At 41.7% G+C, this 25,574-nt stretch overlaps 1 protein-coding gene across 7 annotated transcripts in view; it reads right to left on the bottom strand.

Moving 5' to 3' along the window:
* LOC122930979 (ABI family member 3 binding protein) overlaps positions 1-25,574 on the bottom strand; it is a 407,440-nt gene that overhangs the window by 202,675 nt on the left and 179,191 nt on the right. For all 7 annotated transcript variants that reach the window (XM_044284793.1, XM_044284797.1, XM_044284795.1 and 4 more), the window contains exon 9: positions 18,458-18,532. In XM_044284793.1, the coding sequence (XP_044140728.1) occupies positions 18,458-18,532 (75 nt within the window). The remainder of the gene's footprint in view (positions 1-18,457; positions 18,533-25,574) is intronic.

The raw sequence follows: 25,574 nt of genomic DNA, 5'->3' as shown, positions 1-25,574 counted from the left end.
CAGGAAACATAAGTGGTTGTGCGTCAGTGCATTCTATGTCTTTCACCGCTGGGGAAGGGCTAGGTGGATGCCCTTGGGAAACCCTGCCAGCGGAGTCTTCAAACAGCATAAGAGACTGCTGCATAACTTGAGGCTGAGACAGTTTCCCTGGTATGCATGGGGGTGATGTGACAGACTGATGGGGTTGGTTTTCAGGCGCCATCTGTGCGCTTTCTGCAGAAGACTGGGTGGGAGATAATGTGAACGTGCTGGATCCACTGTCGGCCACCCAATTGACTAATGCCTGTACCTGCTCAGGCCTTACCATCCTTAGAACGGCATTGGGCCCCACCATATATCGCTGTAAATTCTGGCGGCTACTGGGACCTGAGGTAGTTGGTACACTAGGACGTGTGGATGTGGCAGAACGGCCACGTCCTCTCCCAGCACCAGAGGGTCCACTAACACCACCACGACCATGTCCACGTCCGCGTCCCTTACTAGATGTTTTTCTCATTGTTATGGTTCACCACAACAACAAATATATTATTTGGCCCAATGTATTGTATTCAAATTCAGCGGGATATAAATTTGAGGCCTAGTATTTAGGCGCTGGGTGACCGGTATGGATTTAGTGACAGAATTAGACTTGGAAATGCACAGAAGCGGGTGTGTGTGAAGTTATTCTGAATGACCCAATGTGCACCTTGAATATTATATACCCTTTTAGGGATAGATTTCAAATAGCTCTGATATAGCAGAAACCACTAAATTATGAAATTGTTAAATTGGGAATTGTATTTAAACCCAGAACAAAAAATGTGCTTTGACGGACACTAAATAACTTTCCCAGCCACAACAGGACAGCGTTAACGAGAGATTTAGCAGGATATAAATTTGAGGCCTAGTATTTAGGCGCTGGGTGACAGGTATGGGTTTAGTGACAGAATTAGACTTAGAAATACACAGTAGCGGGTGTGTGTGAAGTTATTCTGAATGACCCAATGTGCACCTTGAATATTATATACCCTTTTAGGGATAGATTTCAAATAGCTCTGATATAGCAGAAACCACTAAATTATGAAATTGCTAAATTGGGAATTGTATTTCAACCCAGAACAAAAAATGTGCTTTGACGGACACTAAATAACTTTCCCAGCCACAACAGGACAGCGGTAACGAGAGATTTAGCAGGATATAAATTTGAGGCCTAGTATTTAGGCGCTGGGTGACAGGTATGGGTTTAGTGACAGAATTAGACTTGGAAATACACAGTAGCGGGTGTGTGTGAAGTTATTCTGAATGACCCAATGTGCACCTTGAATATTATATACCCTTTTAGGGATAGATTTCAAATAGCTCTGATATAGCAGAAACCACTAAATTATGAAATTGTTAAATTGGGAATTGTATTTAACCCCTTAGGGACACAGCCTTTTTACACCTTAGGACCAGGCCATTTTTTGAAAATCTGACCAGTGTCACTTTAAGTGATGATAACTTTAAAACGCTTTGACTTATCCAGGCCATTCTGAGATTGTTTTTTCGTCACATATTGTACTTCATGACACTGGTAAAATAAAGTTAAAAAAAATATTTTTTTTTGCATAAAAAAATGTCAAATTTACCAAAAATTGGGAAAAATTAGCAAATTTCAAAGTTTCAGTTTCTCTACTTCTGTAATACATAGTAATACCCTTAAAAATTGTGATGACTTTACATTCCCCATATGTCTACTTCATGTTTGAATTATTTTGGGAATGATATTTTATTTTTTGGGGATGTTACAAGGCTTAGAAGTTTAGAAGCAAATCTTGAAATTTTTCAGAAATTTACAAAAACCCAATTTTTAGGGAATACTACAGCTCTGAAGTCACTTTGCGAGGCTTACATAATAGAAACCACCCAAAAATTACCCCATTCTATAAACTACACCCCTCAAGGTATTCAAAACTGATTTTACAAACTTTGTTAACCCTTTAGGTGTTGCACAAGAGTCATTGGCAAATGGGGATGAAATTTGAGAATTTCATTTTATTGCCTAATTTTCCATTTTAACCAATTTTTTCCACTAACAAAGCAAGGGTTAACAGCCAAACAAGACTGTATCTTTATTGCCCTGACTCTGCCGTTTACAGAAACACCCCATATGTGGCCGTAAACTACTGTACGGCCACACAGCGGGGCGTAGAGTGAAAGGTGCGCCGTTTGGTTTTTGGAAGGCATGTTTTGCTGGACTGGTTTTTTGACACCATGTCCCATTTGAAGCCCGCTGATGCACCCCTAGAGTAGAAACTCCATAAAAGTGACCCCATCTAAGAAACTACACCCCTTAAGGTATTCAAAACTGATTTTACAAACTTTGTTAACCCTTTAGGTGTTGCACAAGAGTTATTGGCAAATGGGGATGAAATTTGAGAATTTCATTTTTTTGCCTAATTTTCCATTTTAACCCATTTTTTCCACTAACAAAGCAAGGGTTAACAGCCAAACAAGACTGTATCTTTATGGCCCTGACTCTGCCGTTTACAGAAACACGCCATATGTGGCCGTAAACTACTGTACGGCCACACAGCGGGGCGTAGAGTGAAAGGTGCGCCGTTTGGTTTTTGGAAGGCATGTTTTGCTGGACAGTTTTTTTGAAACCATGTCCCATTTGAAGCCCCCTGATGCACCCCTAGAGTAGAAACTCCATAAAAGTGACCCCATCTAAGAAACTACACCCCTCAAGGTATTCAAAACTGATTTTACAAACTTTGTTAACCCTTTAGGTGTTGCACAAGATTTAATGGAAAATAGAGATACAATTTCAAAATTTCACTTTTTTTGGCAGATTTTCCATTTTAATATTTTTTTTCCAGTTACAAAGCAAGGGTTAACAGCCAAACAAAACTCATTATTCATGGCCCTGATTCTGTAGTTTACAGAAACACCCAATATGTGGCCGTAAACTGCTGTACGGGCACACGGCAGGGCGTAGAGGGAAAGGTGCGCCGTATGGTTTTTGGAAGCCAGATTTTGCTGGACAGTTTTTTTTACACCATGTCCCATTTGAAGCCCCCCTGATGCACCCCTAGAGTAGAAACTCCAAAAAAGTGACCCCATCTAAGAAACTACACCCCTCAAGGTATTCAAAACTGATTTCACAAACTTTGTCAACCCTTTAGGTGTTGCACAAGATTTAATGGAAAATAGAGATACAATTTCAAAATTTCACTTTTTTTGGCAGATTTTCCATTTTAATATTTTTTTTCCAGTTACAAAGCAAGGGTTAACAGCCAAACAAAACTCATTATTCATGGCCCTGATTCTGTAGTTTACAGAAACACCCAATATGTGGCCGTAAACTGCTGTACGGGCACACGGCAGGGCGTAGAGGGAAAGGTGCGCCGTATGGTTTTTGGAAGCCAGATTTTGCTGGACAGTTTTTTTTACACCATGTCCCATTTGAAGCCCCCCTGATGCACCCCTAGAGTAGAAACTCCAAAAAAGTGACCCCATCTAAGAAACTACACCCCTCAAGGTATTCAAAACTGATTTCACAAACTTTGTCAACCCTTTAGGTGTTGCACAAGATTTAATGGAAAATAGAGATACAATTTCAAAATTTCACTTTTTTGGCAGATTTTCCATTTTAATATTTTTTTTCCAGTTACAAAGCAAGGGTTAACAGCCAAACAAAACTCATTATTTATGGCCCTGATTCTGTAGTTTACAGAAACACCCCATATGTGGTCGTAAACCGCTGTACGGGCACACGGCAGGGCGCAGAAGGAAAGGAATGCCATACGGTTTTTGGAAGGCAGATTTTGCTGGACTGGTTTTTTTGACACCATGTCCCATTTGAAGCCCCCTGATGCACCCCTAGAGTAGAAACTCCAAAAAAGTGACCCCATTTTAGAAACTACGGGATAGGGTGGCAGTTTTGTTGGTACAAGTTTAGGGTACATATGATTTTTGGTTGCTCTATATTACACTTTTTGTGCGGCAAGGTAACAAGAAATTGCTTTTTTGGCACCGTTTTTTTTTTTTGTTATTTACACCATTCATCTGACAGGTTAGATCATGACGTAATTTTAAAGAGCAGGTTGTCACGGACGCGGTGATACCCAATATGTATACAATTTTTTTTATTTATGTACGTTTTACACAATAATTTCATTTTTAAAACAAAAAAAATGTTTTAGTGTCTCCATAGTCTAAGAGCCATAGTTTTTTAAATTTTTGGGCGATTATCTTAAGTAGGGTCTCATTTTTTGTGGGATGAGATGACGGTTTGATTGGCACTATTTTGGGGTGCACATGACTTTTTGATTGCTTGCTATTACACTTTTTGTGACGGAAGATGACAAAAAATGGCTTTTTTTACACCGTTTTTATTTTAATTTTTTTACGGTGGTCATCTGAGGGGTTAGTTCATGTGATATTTTTATAGAGCCGTTCAATACGGACGCGGCGATACCTAATATGTATACTTTTTTTTTTATGTAAGTTTTACACAATGATTTCATTTTTGAAACAAAATAAATCATGTTTTAGTGTTTCCATAGTCTAAGAGCCATAACTTTTTCAGTTTTTGGGCGATTATCTTGGGTAGGGTATGATTTTTGCGGGATGAGATAACGGTTTGATTGTTACAATTTTGGCGTAGATGCGACTTTTTTGATCACTTTTATTACCTTTTTTTGGGAAGTAAGGTGGGCAAAATTCCAATTTCATCATAGTTTTTAATTTTTTATTTTTATGGCGTTCACCGTTCGGGTAAAGTAACATGACCGTTTTATAGATCAGGTCGTTACGGACGCGGCGATACCAAACATGTGTAGGGAATTTTATTTTTTTCATTTTTAATCAGTGATAAATGTGTTTTTTGATTTTTACTTTATTTTTCACTTTTTTCACTTTTTTTTTGACCCAGACCCACTTGGTTCTTGAAGATCCAGTGGGTCTGATGTCTGTAAAATACAGTACAGAACCTATATAGGTATCTGTAACTGTATTTTACTTACACTGAACAGATCTATGCTTTCAGCACAGATCTGTTCAGCACCATGGACAGCAGGACGCCTGAGAGGCGTCCTGTTGCCATGGGAACCTTCCCCGTCTGCTCAGTAGTGGCCAGAACTTCGCAGACGGGGAAGGGTAAGGACGGGGCTTGGGGGGGCTGCCTGGGAGCTCTCTCCCTCTCCCATCGGGGGGCTGCAAAGGCACAGCAGCCCCCCGATCGGAGAGGGAGGGAGCTCCCTCTTACTGTTAACCTTTTCCATACAGCGGTCCGTACGGACCGCTGTATGGAAAGGGTTAAACGGCTGACATCGCATCACCGATGTCAGCCGTTTATACCAGGGTGCCAGCAATGTGCTGGCACCCTGGTATAACCCACTAGACGCCAACGATTACGCAATGGGAGGCGGGCGGGGGATCGCGATCCCGCCTACCGCACCGCCCGCCTCCCGCACCGCCCGCACCGCCCGCAACCCTCCCCCTGCACCTCCCACCGGGCAAAAATCACTAAGGGGTGCAGGGGGGAGGGATACATTTATATTTTACAAATGCAAAAGTTTCTGATCCCCGCGGTCAGGGACCGCGGGGATCAGAAACTGCAGAAATCGCAGCAAACCGCAGGTCTGAATTGACCTGCGGTTTGCCGCGATCGCCGACATGGGGGGGTCACGGGACCCCCCCGCGCATTTAGCCTAGGTGCCTGCTCAATGATTTGAGCAGGCACCGGGTTCCGATCACTGCCAGCCGCACGGCAGTGATCGAAAATGCACAGGGCGTACATGTACGCCCTGTGTCCTTAAGTACCAGGGCACAAGGGCGTACCTGTACGCCCTGTGTCCTTAAGGGGTTAAACCCAGAACAAAAAATGTGCTTTGACGGACACTAAATAACTTTCCCAGCCACAACAGGACAGCGTTAACGAGAGATTTAGCAGGATATAAATTTGAGGCCTAGTATTTAGGCGCTGGGTGACAGGTATGGGTTTAGTGACAGAATTAGACTTAGAAATACACAGTAGCGGGTGTGTGTGAAGTTATTCTGAATGACCCAATGTGCACCTTGAATATTATATACCCTTTTAGGGATAGATTTCAAATAGCTCTGATATAGCAGAAACCACTAAATTATGAAATTGCTAAATTGGGAATTGTATTTCAACCCAGAACAAAAAATGTGCTTTGACGGACACTAAATAACTTTCCCAGCCACAACAGGACAGCGTTAACGAGAGATTTAGCAGGATATAAATTTGAGGCCTAGTATTTAGGCGCTGGGTGACAGGTATGGGTTTAGTGACAGAATTAGACTTGGAAATACACAGTAGCGGGTGTGTGTGAAGTTATTCTGAATGACCCAATGTGCACCTTGAATATTATATACCCTTTTAGGGATAGATTTCAAATAGCTCTGATATAGCAGAAACCACTAAATTATGAAATTGTTAAATTGGGAATTGTATTTAAACCCAGAACAAAAAATGTGCTTTGACGGACACTAAATAACTTTCCCAGCCACAACAGGACAGCGTTAACGAGAGATTTAGCAGGATATAAATTTGAGGCCTAGTATTTAGGCGCTGGGTGACAGGTATGGGTTTAGTGACAGAATTAGACTTAGAAATACACAGTAGCGGGTGTGTGTGAAGTTATTCTGAATGACCCAATGTGCACCTTGAATATTATATACCCTTTTAGGGATAGATTTCAAATAGCTCTGATATAGCAGAAACCACTAAATTATGAAATTGCTAAATTGGGAATTGTATTTCAACCCAGAACAAAAAATGTGCTTTGACGGACACTAAATAACTTTCCCAGCCACAACAGGACAGCGGTAACGAGAGATTTAGCAGGATATAAATTTGAGGCCTAGTATTTAGGCGCTGGGTGACAGGTATGGGTTTAGTGACAGAATTAGACTTGGAAATACACAGTAGCGGGTGTGTGTGAAGTTATTCTGAATGACCCAATGTGCACCTTGAATATTATATACCCTTTTAGGGATAGATTTCAAATAGCTCTGATATAGCAGAAACCACTAAATTATGAAATTGTTAAATTGGGAATTGTATTTAAACCCAGAACAAAAAATGTGCTTTGACGGACACTAAATAACTTTCCCAGCCACAACAGGACAGCGTTAACGAGAGATTTAGCAGGATATAAATTTGAGGCCTAGTATTTAGGCGCTGGGTGACAGGTATGGGTTTAGTGACAGAATTAGACTTAGAAATACACAGTAGCGGGTGTGTGTGAAGTTATTCTGAATGACCCAATGTGCACCTTGAATATTATATACCCTTTTAGGGATAGATTTCAAATAGCTCTGATATAGCAGAAACCACTAAATTATGAAATTGCTAAATTGGGAATTGTATTTCAACCCAGAACAAAAAATGTGCTTTGACGGACACTAAATAACTTTCCCAGCCACAACAGGACAGCGTTAACGAGAGATTTAGCAGGATATAAATTTGAGGCCTAGTATTTAGGCGCTGGGTGACAGGTATGGGTTTAGTGACAGAATTAGACTTGGAAATACACAGTAGCGGGTGTGTGTGAAGTTATTCTGAATGACCCAATGTGCACCTTGAATATTATATACCCTTTTAGGGATAGATTTCAAATAGCTCTGATATAGCAGAAACCACTAAATTATGAAATTGTTAAATTGGGAATTGTATTTAAACCCAGAACAAAAAATGTGCTTTGACGGACACTAAATAACTTTCCCAGCCACAACAGGACAGCGTTAACGAGAGATTTAGCAGGATATAAATTTGAGGCCTAGTATTTAGGCGCTGGGTGACAGGTATGGGTTTAGTGACAGAATTAGACTTAGAAATACACAGTAGCGGGTGTGTGTGAAGTTATTCTGAATGACCCAATGTGCACCTTGAATATTATATACCCTTTTAGGGATAGATTTCAAATAGCTCTGATATAGCAGAAACCACTAAATTATGAAATTGCTAAATTGGGAATTGTATTTCAACCCAGAACAAAAAATGTGCTTTGACGGACACTAAATAACTTTCCCAGCCACAACAGGACAGCGGTAACGAGAGATTTAGCAGGATATAAATTTGAGGCCTAGTATTTAGGCGCTGGGTGACAGGTATGGGTTTAGTGACAGAATTAGACTTGGAAATACACAGTAGCGGGTGTGTGTGAAGTTATTCTGAATGACCCAATGTGCACCTTGAATATTATATACCCTTTTAGGGATAGATTTCAAATAGCTCTGATATAGCAGGAACCACTAAATTATGAAATTGCTAAATTGGGAATTGTATTTCAACCCAGAACAAAAAATGTGCTTTGACGGACACTAAATAACTTTCCCAGCCACAACAGGACAGCGGTAACGAGAGATTTAGCGGGATATAAATTTGAGGCCTAGTATTTAGGCGCTGGGTGACCGGTATGGATTTAGTGACAGAATTAGACTGGGATATGGCCAAAAAATAACCACACTATTGCTGGTTAAATGCACTTGGTGACGGGCGCAGCTTGCCCCTGATTTAGTATATGGCCAAAAAATGAACAGACTATTGCTGGTTAAATGCACTTGGTGTCACAGCTTGACGCACCACACTACTGAGGGTTAAATGCACTTGGTGACGGGCGCAGCTTGCCCCTGATGTAGTATATGGCCAAAAAATGAACAGACTATTGCTGGTTAAATGCACTTGGTGTGACAGCTTCACCCTGATGTAGGCTTTAGCCAAAAAACAACCACACCATTGAGGGTTAAATGCACTTGGTGACAGGCGCAGCTTGCCCCTGATTTAGTATATGGCCAAAAGAATGAACAGACTATTGCTGGTTAAATGCACTTGGTGTGACAGCTTCACCCTGATGTAGGCTTTAGCCAAAAAACAACCACACCATTGAGGGTTAAATGCACTTGGTCGCAGCTTGGATGCACTTGGTCGCAGCACCGCACAAGACACAAAATGGCCGCCGATCACCCCAGAAAAAAGTGACTGACAAACGGTCTGGGCAGCCTAAAAACAGTGAGTGAGCATTTGAATTTCAGCAGCTCAATGATGCACAGCTGCAGATCGATCGATTAATCAAGTGAAGTCCTTTGGAGGAGTTAATCTGCCTAATCTCGCCCTACTGTCGCATCCGCAACCTCTCCCTACGCTAATCAGAGCAGAGTGACGGGCGGCGCTATGTGACTCCAGCTTAAATAGAGGCTGGGTCACATGGTGCTCTGGCCAATCACAGCCATGCCAATAGTAGGCATGGCTGTGACGGCCTCTTGGGGCAAGTAGTATGACGCTTGTTGATTGGCTGCTTTGCAGCCTTTCAAAAAGCGCCAAGAAAGCGTCACAAAAGCGCCAAGAAAGCGACGAACACCGAACCCGAACCCGGACTTTTACGAAAATGTCCGGGTTCGGGTCCGTGTCACGGACACCCCAAAATTCGGTACGAACCCGAACTATACAGTTCGAGTTCGCTCATCCCTAATAGTGACCATAAAGTAATAACTTTCCAAATGTCATTCAAAAAAGTGTTTCTTCAGGGAGGAACAAAAATACCAAACTTCAAGAAAGCAAATTTAGCCAACTAAGAGAGGCCATATGCCTAACTAACGGGGACAAAGTCCGCAAAAAAAAAAAATACAGCCACAAAATGAGATATTTTTAAAAGCATCCTAAAATCTAATTGTTAGAGGTACATACCTTATTAGAATAAACGGTTAAGGAATAAGAAAAAACTATGTGGATAAATAGAACTGTAAAGAAAGTAATAAATGACAAAAATAAAGCATTTAAATCCCTAGAACAGGAGGGTAGCGAGGAAGCACTGAAAAACTATAAGGTAAAAAATAGAATATGTAAAAAACAAATAAAAGTAGCCAAACTAGAGACCGAGAGATTAATTGCTAAGGAGAGCAAAACTAACCCTAAAATGTTCTTCAATTATATAAATGGTAAAAAGTATAAATCTGAAGGTGTTGGTCCTCTACTGAGTAATGAAGGGGGAGTTGCAGAGAGCAATGAGGAGAAAGCAAAGCTAATAAATATTTTTTTCTCCACTGTATTCACTGAGGGAAATAAACTGGTAGATGAAATGCAGAATGTAATAGTAAATTCCGCATGACCCAGGGATAAGTACAACGGCTTCTTAAATAGATTAAAATAGACAAATTGCCAGGACCAAATGGCATACACCCCCGTATCCTAATAGAATAAATTAATATCATAGCCTAACCCTTATTTCTGATATTTAAGGACTCTATGCTGACAGGGAATGTTCAACAGGATTGGCGCATAGCAAATGTAGTGCCAATATTCAAAACAGAGGGTGGTTATTAATGGTACACACTCAGATTGGGTCACTGTCACTAGTGGAGTACCTCAGGGGTCAGTATTGGACCCTATTCTCTTCAATATATTTATTAAGGATCTTGTAGAAGGCTTGCACAGTAAAATATACATTTTTGCAGATGACACTAAACTGTGTAAAGTTATTAACACGCAAGAGGACAGTATACTGATATAGAGAGATCTGGATAGATTGGAGGCTTGGGCAGATAAGTGGCAGATGTACTGTGTACAGTTCTGGGCTCCTGTGAACAAGACAGACATAGCAGAGCTGCAGAGGGGTCAGATGAGGGCAACTAAAGTAATAACTTGAATTGGTGGACTACAGTACCCAGAAAGATTATCAAAATTAGGGTTATTCACTTTAGAAAAAAGACGACTGAGGGAAGATCTAATAACTATGTACAGGTCCTTCTAAAAAAATTAGCATATTGTGATAAAGTTCATTATTTTCTGTAATGTACTGATAAACATTAGACTTTCATATATTTTAGATTTATTACACACCAACTGAAGTAGTTCAAGCCCTTTATTGTTTTAATATTGATGATTTTGGCATACAGCTCATGAAAACCCCAAATTCCTATCTAAAAAAATTAGCATATCATGAAAAGGTTCTCTAAACGAGCTATTAACCTAATCATCTGAATCAACTAATTAACTCTAAACACCTGCAAAAGATTCCTGAGGCTTTTAAAAACTCCCAGCCTGGTTCATTACTCAAAACGGCAATCATGGGTAAGACTGCCGACCTGACTGCTGTCCAGAAGGCCATCATTGACACCCTCAAGCAAGAGGGTAAGACACAGAAAGAAATTTCTGAACGAATAGGCTGTTCCCAGAGTGCTGTATCAAGGCACCTCAGTGGGAAGTCTGTGGGAAGGAAAAAGTGTGGCAGAAAACGCTGCACAACGAGAAGAGGTGACCGGACCCTGAGGAAGATTGTGAAGAAGGATCGATTCCAGACCTTGGGGGACCTGCGGAAGCAGTGGACTGAGTCTGGAGTAGAAACATCCAGAGCCACCGTGTACAGGCGTGTGCAGGAAATGGGCTGCAGGTGCCGCATTCCCCAGGTCAAGCCACTTTTGAACCAGAAACAGCAGCAGAAGCGCCTGACCTGGGCTACAGAGAAGCAGCACTGGACTGTTGCATGTCATTCGGAAATCAAGGTGCCAGAGTCTGGAGGAAGACTGGGGAGAGGGAAATGCCAAAATGCCTGAAGTCCAGTGTCAAGTACCCACAGTCAGTGATGGTCTGGGGTGCCATATCAGCTGCTGGTGTTGGTCCACTGTGTTTTATCAAGGGCAGGGTCAATGCAGCTAGCTATCAGGAGATTTTGGAGCACTTCATGCTTCCATCTGCTGAAAAGCTTTATGGAGATGAAGATTTCATTTTTCAGCACGACCTGGCACCTGCTCACAGTGCCAAAACCACTGGTAAATGGTTTACTGACCATGGTATTACTGTGCTCAATTGGCCTGCCAACTCTCCTGACCTGAACCCCATAGAGAGTCTGTGGGATATTGGGAAGAGAAAGTTGAGAGACGCAAGACCCAACACTCTGGATGAGCTTAAGGCCGCTATCGAAGCATCCTGGGCCTCCATAACACCTCAGCAGTGCCACAGGCTGATTGCCTCCATGCCACGCCGCATTGAAGCAGTCATTTCTGCAAAAGGATTCCCGACCAAGTATTGAGTGCATAACTGAACATCATTATTTGAAGGTTGACTTTTTTTGTATTAAAAACACTTTTCTTTTATTGGTCGGATGAAATATGCTAATTTTTAGAGATAGGAAATTTGGGTTTTCATGAGCTGTATGCCCAAATCATCAATATTAAAACAATAAAAGGCTTGAACTACTTCAGTTGGTGTGTAATGAATCTAAAATATATGAAAGTCTAATGTTTATCAGTACATTACAGAATATAATGAACTTTATCACAATATGCTAATTTTTTTAGAAGGACCTGTATAAGTATATCAGGGGTCATTACAGAGATCTCTCCCATCATCTATTTATCCCCAAGACTGTGACTGTGACGAGGGGACATCCTCTGCGTCTGGAGGAAAGAAGGTTTGTACACAAACATAGAAGAGCAGTGAGACTATGGAACTCTCTGCCTGAGGAGGTGGTGATGGTGAGTTCACTAAAAGAGTTCAAGAGGGGCCTGGATGTATTTCTGGAGTGTAATAATATTACAGGTCATAGTTACTAGAGATGGGTCGTTGATTCAGGGAGTTGTTTTGATTTCCTGATTGGAGTTAGGAAGGAATTTTTTTCCCCTTAAGTGGGGAAAATTGGCTTCTACCTCACAGTTTTTTTTTTGCCTTCCTCTGGCTCAACTTGCAGGATAACAGGCCGAACTGGATAGACAAATGTCTTTTTGCGGCCTGATAAACTATATTACTATGTTACTATGTTATTGAGTAGAAGACTGAGCCAGTTAATAGAAGAAAGTACCCAAACGTCTGCCAGAACTGTTACAGCTGTACAATAAATATCATCATTGAAATGTGGCCATCCTGGAGATTCTCCAGTTCAGCACTGTCTTCTCACAGCAAGTGCTACATAAACAATTAGTATCTTTCAATCGTCCTTGTCATAACTCTGGTAATTTAATATCATTCACTCACAAGGATTCCACACCTGCTGTGTGACCTTATTCCCTTCATAGACTAAAAAGGCTTAACAGAAGTTATAAGAAGGGCCAGGAAGGGATTAGAAAACAGCCCTGGCACACAAACTCCACCAGCCCACATAAAATATCTCCATTCCCCCCACCCAATATAATGGAAAGAAGGTGGCGGGCAATGTCCTCTGCAGAAAAATTTCCATTATTTTGTTGCAGTCCTTATCTTCAATAACAGAACGAAAATAAAAATGGAACATAGATACACCTGATCATATGGTCAGACATATGCATTACCACAATGCAGCACAAAATACCTCCCAACAACACCAATAAATACCAAAATGCAGCAAAAAGTACCCCCAGCAGCACCAAATAAATTTTACAATGCAGCACAAAATACCTCCCAACAGCACCAACAAATACCACAATGCAGCAAAAAGTACCTCCCAGCAGCACCAAATAAATATTACAGAGCAGCACACAAAACCCCCTCCACCACTGATAGCAGCATTTTTACCGCTTACCGTCCCTCTCCCACTTACAGCAACACTATTATCCTTAACCACCCCTCCCCCAGTATCAGCAACATTTTTAATACTTAACTGCCCCTCCCCCACTGTCAGCAGCACTATTAGGCCCCTTTCACACGGGCGAGTTTTGGTGAACGTATTGCACCAGCACTGAATCCGAACCCATTCATTTCTATGGAGCTGTGCACATGAGCGGTGATTTTCACACCACTTGTGTGTTGAGTGAAAAGCACAGCATGCTCTATATTGTGCGTTTTTCACGCAACGCAGGCCCCATAGAAGTGAATAGGGCTGCGTGAAAATGGACCATGTGATGAGCTCAGTAACGTCACCAAAGGTCCTTTTCCTCCCAGGTCATCAAAGAAGAAGAAAGAAGACTAGCCGTGCAGCGCGAACAAGTGGATGAGGTGAGTTTAATTTTAATTTTTTTAACCTGTTCATCCCTGATTTACTTAGCATTCTGTATTAAGAATGCTATTATTTTCCCTTATAACCATGTTATAAGGGAAAATATTAAAATCTACAGAATACCTAACCCAAACCCGACTTCAGTGAAAAAGTCTGGGTTTGGGTCTGGGTACCACATTCAGTTTTTTCTTACGAGCGGAAAAACTGAAGAATGCAACACAATCGCATACAAAACTCATCCCACTGACAGGCAAAATTGCACGATTTTCCCGCGACGCACCCGCATCCTATCCGGTCCTCACACGCGACACCTGTGTGAAAGAGGCCTTACCCCTAACCACCTCTACACCACTCACATTATTAACACTAATCATCCATCTCCCGCTGACAGCAGCATTATTACACTTAACTACCCCTTCCCTACTGTCAGCAGCATTATCCTCCCTAACCACCTCTACCTCACTGACAGCATTATTACCCCTAACCATCCATCTTCCACTGAGAGCAGCATTGATACTCTAACCACCCCTGCCTCACTGACAGCATTATTACCCCTAACCACCCATCTTCCACTGACAGCAGCATTGATACCCCAACCACCCCTACCTCACTGACAGCAGCTTTATTACCCCAAAACACTCCTCCCCCACTGACAGCAGTATTGTTACCCCAACTACCCCTACCTTACTGACAGCATTATTAACCCTAACCACAGCTCTCCCACTGACTTTAGCATTGTTACCCCCAACCCCCTCTCCCCCACTGACTGCGGTATTGTGATTACAAATCACTCCTCACCCACTGATAGCAGCATGGAAGGAGAGTGCCAACAAACTTCCCCAGTCACTTACCTGCTCTGCAGTTCTTCTCCTTCTGCTGAACTGCTCACTGGGTGCTGGACCTGTGAGGACATCATGTGATCGTGTGATGATGTCTTCACAAGTCCTTCAGCTCTTCTAACATCAGAAACTGCACTGATACTGTAGGACTTGCTCTATTAGTGCAGTTCCATGTCAGGTAGCCATTGACTGACTGACCCAAAACACCAAACAACATCTATCTTGAATGTATAATTATAATTTCTATGGTTGCCATTTTAGTACAGATCTCAACCACTAGGATTTTATATTATCAGGAATTTGTAGGAGCTCAAAATACACAAGTAGACAAACTTGTTTCTGCCAATTCAACCTCGTCAACAAAGAAGAGAGATGGAAATTCAATTTTGGAGAATGTATTTATTAGATATTTCCTAGGAACTTTAACCTATCTGTTTACAGTGATGGTACAGATATGGCTTTTCACATTGATTTCCAAAGTGCATTGTGTTCTGCGATATTGCCTAACAGGCTAGAATGGATTAGTTTATAGGTGGAAATTCTGTTTCCCCCAATATCGTCATATTTAAAATCCTAGGTGGTAAAAAACTTGAAGTTCACAGCAGCCTTGTAAATTTAATGTAGGGGTTGCAATTTATTTTAGTATTTTTTTATATACAGATACTATATGCAACTGTTTCCATGATAATTCACTGATTCAAAGTGGTGTTCCAGCTATAATATCCTCTTTTAATAAGTCCTTCAATGACTGACTGAATGCAGAGATATCTATAGCTAGGATATTCTGGGAGCATTTATTTGTAGGGGGAATTTAGCTTTCCATACTAATTTCCACTGCAGGGAAAGGAGGTATCATTTGTTGTCATGTTTAAAACAATAGTAGGTTAAATTATCTCAATAGATGGGTTCCTCAGAGCAGTTGAGCTACTTTTTGTATTGAATTTCCACTCGGTCTCAAACAGCCCTTATCCCTTCAATAACTGTCGACCTTACAATCATTTGGCCAACTGCTATCTTTCCCGACTCCCTCCCAGATTCCTCTTTGGCTAAGGCTGAACATGTATGTGTATTCTATGGGTGGAGGTTTATTTCCTTTAAGAAGAAAAGGACTGGGTAAATATATCCATTTCACCCAATCCTTGCCTCCTAACACACATTAGTGTGTCGGCCAAAACTGTTCTCAGCGGGCTTGGCTGACAAAAGACAGATCTGTATAGCCAGCTTAAGTGGTCAATATCAAGGTTTTATACCTAAAGATACCACTTTGACATATTTTACGGGGTTATACCATTACTAACAGATGCAAAATAACTTTGATGTTTACTGGTACTCAGTCAGATGAGAGCTGGTTTGGAATATATCATAGTGCACAAGGCTGCCATTGTAAGGTATGCTGGCTCTTATCTGTCTCATGGATAGATGGATGTCTTGCACATACCTGGCTTTTGGCATATTGCCTTTGTGTGGTTGTCTATTGTATGTTGTACATAATAGGAGTCTAAGGCGCATCCAGCTATCCTCTTAATGCTGTTTCCAAACCATTTTGATGGGGTTTCCATCAATTTCTAATCTTTTTTTTATGAACCAGACACCCTCTTCTCTTCCGAGCAGGGGGTGCCTGGGGTTCTCCCATTGACTTCCATTGTGCTCGGTAGAACACACGAGCATACTGATGTGTTCGGCCAAAGCACACGAGCACTTTGGTGCTCGCTGAACACTATCCATTACTAATCTAAAAAATGAAAATCAGACATCAAATAGTACATGGCAATCTCTTTTTAACAAAGCTAGCTCTAGCCATGTACCTCACATGGATCCAGAGATATCCCCATGCATTGCTCTGCTACATTTATACAGGGTGGCAGTTCAAGGGGAGTGTCTTTTCTGCTGAAGCTAAGGGGGCGTGTCCATGCGCTCCCTATCACAACTCAGGAGGCAGTTGAAAGATGAAACTGAGACTGTGTGGCCTTCTCCATGAGCAGGTCAAAGAAATAACAAAAATAACAAAGAGCAGGTGGTGCTATACAGATACATTTTATTGAATAACCGGGAGGTTATACTAAATTTTTAATTACATTTAATTACAAAAGTATTTAGATGCAGGTGCTGGTTTGAAAACTAGAATATTTTTCATAGGACAACCCCTTTTAAGGACCAGAGACTCTGAATCTCAGTATTTATATATGTATACATGTTCAAGTGAATTTTTTTTTTTGCTCATCTTCAACTCCAAACATTTGGTCACAAGTGAAAACCGACAAACTGGAAAAAATATTATATTTTTGTACTTGTGCCAAGTGATTACATCATTTAGGGTTTGAAAAGAGCTTGTTAGGGATGAACTTGAACATAAAGCACATGCTATTAATTCTAATCTATCTTCATATTTATTTCCATAGGCTTTTTAAAGTGAAATCTTGATAAAGTTGTTTACTTTTTAGTACTAACATATTATTTTGAGAAAATGTGTGTGAAAATAGTACTATACTCAGAAATGTGCACTTGTCACAAAGAAACAATGCAATGCCTTACAATACCAGTCCTTATATAAAAACCATGACTGTAAAATGTCAAATGCCAAATAACATGTGAACTCATACTGACACAAGAATGACATTTACAAAGAGATGGATATAAGTGTCGAACATTTATTATGGGAGTAAGAAAATGCCAAGTGAACTAGAAGCCAACTTTGGCAAATAGAATCTACAATATTCTAAATGGGTAAGGCTATAGACTATACAATTCTTACCACATAGCTCCAGAAAGAAGACAATTTTTGCAAGGATGCTACTTACATTCATTGTCAATGGGGACAAAACGTAACAGAAGGGTATGCTCCAAAATGCATTCCGTTACGTTCTCATACCGGAGAGCAAACCTCAGCACGCTGTGGTTTGCTTTCCGTCCTGCGATGCTTTCCGTCATGACCCAAAATGCAAGTCAATGGGAATGGATCAGTTTTCTCTGACACAATAGAAAACGGATCTGTCCCCCACTGACTTTCAATGGAGTTCATGATGGATTTGTCTTGGGTAAGTTAAAGATAAAACAACCGGATCCATTCATAACGGATGCCGATGGTTCCATTATCAGTAACGGAAGCGTTTTTGCTGGACCCTGCGGGATCCAGCAAAAACGCAAGTATGAAAGTAGCCTAAAAACATTAAAATGTTCTAGTTTTATGTTGTAGCCAATAACTACTAGCTTACACAACCTTCTCCAAGCTTCCCTATTCAAAGACAGTATGGTTACACCCTAGAGGTGCCCATAAGATAAAAGCCAGCCAAAATGGAAGACGTTGTCCACCTCGGCAAACTATAGTTTAAAATATAAATGAGATGGCCAATGGCAGTCTTCTGTCTGCTGAAAATTTTATCATATAAACTGGAAATACTACATGTGCGAGGCATGATCAGCTGACCGCCACTGTCCACTTATTTTAAAAATGACTTAATGATTTGGCAAGTTTATTTTCAATTTCATTGGTGGGATCAGTTATAAATAATCCCATGGTTGACTGAATGACCCCATGTGTATAGCTGACTTAAATTTAGGAACAAGATGAATTAAATATAAAAATACAAAAAGAAACCTGGCTAAAAATAGCTTCAATCATAGACCTTAAATCTGAGTCTTCAGAGACTTGTCAGAGTTCTGAAACTTTTATAGTGTTTTGTCACAATTAAATGAAAGAGGGGGCAGTAGGTGAAGGACGCTTACCCAGTTTTGGTTTAGGTGTTGCTATTCTTGTTGTAGTTGTTGCCACATATGGTTTCTTTATTTCGTCCCTGTAGGCTAAAAACAAATACATGAAAATGAACAGCCAGTCACCAGAATCCAAATAAACCTTCAATATATAGAATGAAAACATTGACATATCATCATAACAGAACATGACATGGACTTCTCATCATAATAGAAGGGTTATGTGCAGGGGCGTAGCTAAAGGCTTATGGGCCCTGGTGCAAGAGTTCATCTTGGGCCCCCTTCCCTCAGTGCTTTGTGGCTAGGGGCAGGGAAGCACATAGCTCTCGTACTGCCTGAGGCAAAAATTGTAATGGCAAAAGATAAATTCTTGACCTTACTCCTTACCTCCAGCCAGAGGTGTAACTTCAACAGCATGCACTTTCTGTAGAACTGGTGTTTTCTTATGTGGCACAAGTGTCTTTGGGCCCCCTCAGGCTCCTTGGCCCGGTAGCAACTGCTACCTCTGCACCCCCTATAGCTACGCCCCTGGTTATGTGTGAAAAAGTCAGTTACATCATAGTAGGTTTATTTGCAGATGTATCCAGGGTTAATTTGACTCCAAGTGTGAGAGGATGGTCGCTTTAAAACAATTTGTTGTATTACTGTAATATGATTTTGTTGTGTTTACAATGTTGTCAGTCAAGATAACGTCTGTACATCAGGAAAAGCACAGTTTTTTTCCACAAGTTCAATTCGCACCCCCTTCCTGTTCCTGACCTTACATATTTTGAAAAATGTGTACATACTGTAGAGCGGGGTATTGACTGGGCTCATTAGTTGAGCCTGTGTCATATGCAGCAAGTCCTCGCTGAGTTATAGAGTTCACACCCACCTGAAACCGGCAGCTTAAAAGGGTTCTCCGGGCTTTTAATATTGATGACATATCCTCAGGATAGGTCATCAGTATCAGATCGGCAGGGATATTGCACCACCATCAATCAGCTGTATGAGAAGACAGCGCCCGAAGTGTGCATGTGCCGTCCCCCTTCTCTCTTCCTGCTTGCTGCTGCTTTGCCATAGACCAAGGGTGGGGAACCTTTTTGCTGCAGAGGGCCGTTTGGATATTTGTATCATCATTCATGCATCATCAATACAAAATTCTCAACTTAAAAATGTGACTGCCATATTTGGTCAAACATATAACTGACTTAGTGGTAAGTTACAGAAATTGCGCTTTAATAAAAAAAAATCTAGAGCGCTGTATTTTAGCAGCTGGGTGTATGTGTGTGTATGTATGTCCACTAAAGCAATCCGCACCGTCCCATTTAAAATCACGAAATTTGGCACACAGGTACATCAGGTGTCTGGGAAGGTTTTAGACCAGGTCTCAGCTCTCTCAGACCTACCGTTCCTGAGATATTCCCAAAAAATGCAAAAAGAAGCCAAAAGAAGCTAGGTCGCATGACCCTTATTAGCCAATAGAAGTTTGCAGGCTGTTAGCCTCCACATACACAGTGTGACACCAGGTTTCCATAACAACCCAGCCATTTTTCTTCACTGCTGTAGGTCAGCTTTAAAGGAAATCTGTCACCAGGATAATCGCTATTGAAGTTAAGCCATGGCTTAATAGCTGTGGATGACACTGTTAAGAGAGCGGAGTGCTGTGGAGGTCATAGTTCAGGGGGCAGGTAATGGCCACCGTGAAAAGACAGACTTAAACCCCACCCCCAGTTCCCACTAAGTCACGCCCGGTTAGGCCATGCCCACTCCTCGGCCGACAGGGATTGAAAAAATGAAGTTAAAAATCAACTTCTGTCAGCTGCAGAGGTGGGAGGGACGGTGACTTTCTCCCTGCAGCTCACACTCAGACAGCACAGTGCTGCTGTCTTAGAGTGAGCTTTTAAAAAGCACATGCCCCCTATCCAGTTAGGCCATGCCCCTCCCACTCCTCAGCTGACAGGGATAGAAATATGAATAAAAAAAATCTACTTCTAGGTACAGTGCTGCTATCTGAGAGTGAGCTGTTCAAAAGGACATCCCTGTGTCCGTCCAGGCCCTGTGCTAGACGGAGGACAGGGAGTCTGAAAGCCAGACTGTCCAGCCTAAAACTGAACCTCTGGCCACCCTAGGGGCAGGCTGCTGTGGAGGTCACAGTCAAGCGATGGTGCGCTATGGAAGTCAGTGTTAAGGGGCACATTGCGGTAAAGGCGACTGTTAAGGGGGGGGGCCCCTGTGCAGGTCATTGTCAAGGGGGTGGTGTGCTGTGAAACTCACTGTTAAAGGCGAAGGTTGCTGTAAAGGTCAAAGTTAAGGGGGTTCACTTCTGTGGAGGTCCAATTATTAAAAGTTTTTTTAATTTTTTATAGTGTTTATTTATCTCTTTTGCAAAAGGTATAAAATACAACAGTCCCAAAGGGGGAAAACAAATACATGTAAAGGCACACACGCCGATATACTAGAAGTTCAGCAGGTACATTGTTCGCATATATAGTATGAATATGGGCAAAAACCATTAATAAAGTAGTTTATATACAAACCGGATTCCAAAAAAGTTGGGACACTAAATAAATTGTGAATGAAAACTGAATGCAATGATGTGGAGATGGCAAATGTCAATATTTTATTTGTAATAGAACGTAGATGACAGATCAGGCGTTTAATCCGAGTAAATGTATAATTTTAAAGGAAAAATACGTTGATTAAAATTTTCACGGTGTCAACAAATCCCAAAAAAGTTTGGACAAGTAGCAATAAGAGGCTGGAAAAAGTAAATTTGAGCATAACGAAGAACTTGAAGATCAATTAACACTAATAAGTTCAATTGGCAACATGATTGGGTATAAAAAGAGCTTCTCAGAGTGGCAGTGTCTCTCAGAAGCCAAGATGGGTAGAGGATCACCAATTCCCACAATCTTGCGCAGAAAGATAGTGGAGCAATATCAGAAAGGTGTTACCCAGCAAAAAATTGCAAAGACTTTGCATCTATCATCATCAACTGTGCATAACATCATCCGAAGATTCAGAGAATCTGGAACAATCTCTGTACGTAAGGGTCAAGGCCGTAAAACCATACTGCATGCCCGTGATCTCCGGGCCCTTAAACGACACGGCACCACAAACAGGAATGCTACTGTAAAGGAAATCACAGAATGGGCTCAGGAATACTTCCAGAAACCATTGTCAGTGAACACAATCCACCGTGCCATCCGCCGTGGCCAGCTGAAACTCTACAGTGCAAGGAAGAAGCCATTTCTAAGCAAGATCCACAAGCTCAGGCGTTTTCACTGGGCCATGGATCATTTAAAATGGAGTGTGGCAAAATGGAAGACTGTTCTGTGGTCAGACGAGTCACGATTCAAAGTTCTTTTTGGAAATCTGGGACGCCATGTCATCCGGACCAAAGAGGACATGGACAACCCAAGTTGTTATCAACGCTCAGTTCAGAAGCCTGCATCTCTGATGGTATGGGGTTGCATGAGTGCGTGTGGCATGGACAGCTTGCATGTCTGGAAAGGCACCATCAATGCAGAAAAATATATTCAGGTTCTAGAACAACATATGCTCCCATCCAGACGTCATCTCTTTCAGGGAAGACCCTGCATTTTTCAACAAGATAATGCCAGACCACATTCTGCATCAATCATAACATCATGGCTGTGTAGGAGAAGGATCCGGGTACTGAAATTGCCAGTCTGCAGTCCAGATCTTTCACCTATAGAGAACATTTGGCGCATCATAAAGAGGAAGGTGCAACAAAAAAGGCCCAAGATGATTGAACAGTTAGAGGCCTGTATTAGACAAGAATGGGAGAGCATTCCTATTTCTAAAATTGAGAAACTGGTCTCCTCGGTCCCCAGACGTCTGTTGAGCGTTGTAAGAAGAAGGGGAGATGCCACACAGTGGTGAAAATGGCCTTGTCCCAACTTTTTGGGGATTTGTTGACACCATGAAATTCTGATTCAACATATTTTCCCCTTAAAATGGTAAATTTTCTCAGTTTAAACTTTTGTTCCGTGATTTATGTTCTATTCTGAATAAAATATTAGAAGTTGGCACCTCCACATCATTGCATTCAGTTTTTATTCACGATTTGTATAGTGTCCCAACTTTTTTGGAATCCGGTTTGTATATATATATATATATATATCTATAGTCCAATGTGCGATCTCCCCAGGTCATATAGATGGCGCTGGATTCCAGTTACGACACACACTCACTCACTCATTCATACATCTGAGAAATCCATTGTCCCACTCGGATTTGTCCTCAAGCTGTACCCTGGGCATGTACCCATATTGCCTAGATCTTATCGAAACGATCGGGCACTCCTCTGGCCGCATACATCAGTTTATACATCTAAAGATCCTTATTTATAAGTTGTGATCACTTTTCAAGTGTCGGGCGCTTAGGAAGTTTCCAATTCAACAGAATTGTTTTCCTTCCATAAAACATCAGCAGCCAGAGAAGTTTCCTGCCGTATTTAGTAGGAATCACCTCGGATACCAGGCCCAACAAGCATATCATAGGCGCGCATATTACCGGGGGACCCAATTTTGTGTTAATGAAACAACACATCTCACCCCAGTTCAACTGCACAACAGGGCACAGCCATATCATATGGTGTAAGGACCCTCTTAGTTCCCCACAGCGCGAGCATGAAGGATCAGGTATTTGACACATGTGGTACAGGCGCACTGGGGTCAGGCATACTTTGTGTATCCACTTGATCTGGATAAGCTGGTCGCGGGCGCTCATTTCCGATGACCGCCATACAGATCGTAACTCCTCCAGATGAGACACCTCCAATTCAGAGATGTCCTCAGCCCAGCGCTCAAATGAATGCTGGAGCGGAGAGTCCTGCATCTTCATAATCTCCTCATAAAAGGAAGAAATTGGTTTATGCGGATGCACCCGCCTGGCAATAGACTCCAGGGGGCCACATTCAAGTTTTATAGATAAGGATTTGAACTGGGTCTCACCCTCCCCATGATGTCATCTAACACTTATCTCTCGAAGGAGGGAGGAATGTACACACCCGCTAGTATATAATCCATGCCCCTCACTGCCGCATACACAATGACAAAACGGCCAGACATATCAAGCTGAACCGAGTGCAATTGAAAAGGAAGAGATTTCGCCACGAGCACTGAGACTCCCCTCGCATGAGTACTATAAACAGCATGATACTTCGATCCCACTCACGGTCTCCTTAGCGCCAGCAGCCTTTGCCCCTTCAGATGTGTCTCCTGCAATATCACAACATCAGGGTTATAGCCCTTCAAGTAGTTAAAGACAAGGGACCTTTTGATTTTATGATTGAGTCCCCTGACATTCCAGGAGACAAATTGACAGGTAGCCATCACTACAGTAACCCAAGAGGACCCCAGATTTCCCAGACCATTCACACCCACTTTCATACCACAAGACATAAAACAGAGATAGAACATACCAACCAGACCATAACATCAGGCTTGACCCCCCTCCCTGCCCAGATTTCCCCAACATATCTGAGCCTAGTATCCCAAACTTAAGTTATCTTCCTTTTGGAAAGACGGGGGGACCCACACTAAGTGTCCATAACATCTCCAGCTCCAAATGGCACAGCCTCTTGGCAGATTCACTTATCTTCCCTGGTCTTCTTCCCGCCAAGCTGTACTGTGACCTGACAGCACACAGCGTCAGGTCATAGTGCACGTCTACGCCCACTACATCCTGACTCTGTAGGTTTCAGGACACAGTGCGGGGCTGGAAGAAGGCTAGGGAAGGTAAGTACAGACAGTGCAATTCTCACCTTGCTGTGCCTCCCGCATGCTAATGAACGCTTCCATAATGGCAGCAGTAATTAGCATTTTCCCAATATGTTCTGGCAGGGGGCCAGGGGCCAAATGAAATGATCCCGTGGCTGCATACAGCCCGCGGGCCAGAGGGTCCCTACCTCTGCCATAGACATAGCAGCAGGAAGAGAGACAGGTGACGGCACATGCACACTGAGCGCCTTCCCTTCGTACAGCTGATCAGCAGTAATCAAGCATGGTAGTCCCCTACAGAAAAGTTTAATAATGTTTAAAAGGGGTTTCGGGTTCTTTTATATTGATGGGCTATCCTCATAATAGGCCATCAATATGTGATTGGTAGAGGTCCGACACCTCATACCCCTTCTGATCAGCTGTTTTGCCGTAGCTTTGCCTATTGTGTGCAGTGGACGGAGGTGGCTACTGCAGTGCTGCTCCCATTCACTTTAATGGGAGCAGTGCTGCAGTAACCAGTTCTGTCTACTGCACACAATAGATGAAATTGGACGGAGGTGGCTACTGCAGTGCTGCTCCCATTCACTTTAATGGGAGCAGTGCTGCAGTAACCAGTTCTGTCTACTGCACACAATAGATGAAATTGGACGGAGGTGGCTACTGCAGTGCTGCTCCCATTCACTTTAATGGGAGCAGTGCTGCAGTAACCAGTTCTGTCTACTGCACACAATAGATGAAATTGTATTTCTGATGCCTTGATTTACTGAAGAACAGCTGATTGGTGGGGGTGTGGGGTGCCAGACATCCATTGATCAGATATTGATGGCTTATCCTTAGGCTAGGCAATAAAAATAAAACCATTTAATATTATTTTTAATAATATTAAAAGTTCAACACCCTTTTTTTTAAATTTAAATATATAAAAATATAAACAATAAAAAATAAGTGCAATGCTGCATCTGTAAAAATCTGAATTAATAAGGTATTATGTTAAAATGTATAAATACTCAATGCTAGAAATGCAATTTTTTTGTCACCTCCCCTTCCTAAAGCTTGCTTACTTTTTTTTTATATTATGGAGTAAAACATTACAAACTACATAAACCTGGTACTGCCAAATTCATACTGACTCATAGAATAAAGTTAATGTCATTTTCACTGCATAGTGAATATTGCAAAAACATACCCCCCAAACACAATATAGAATCAATTTTATTTTTCATTCCACCACCACCCCATAAAAAGTTTTGACCACTTATTAAAAGAGATGAGCAAATTCATTCTAAAGTTTGTCTTGAAATTTCCCAAAAGTTTTAAAAAATTTGGACTACACTCAAATCTGAATACTTTGCAATTCAATTCACACGAATCTCTCAAAATGGTAGCCACCATTTTACAGGTCA

This window comes from Bufo gargarizans, chromosome 3, assembly GCF_014858855.1.
Source record: "Bufo gargarizans isolate SCDJY-AF-19 chromosome 3, ASM1485885v1, whole genome shotgun sequence".
NCBI lineage: Eukaryota > Metazoa > Chordata > Amphibia > Anura > Bufonidae > Bufo > Bufo gargarizans.
This window is presented reverse-complemented; position numbering and strand designations above follow the sequence as displayed.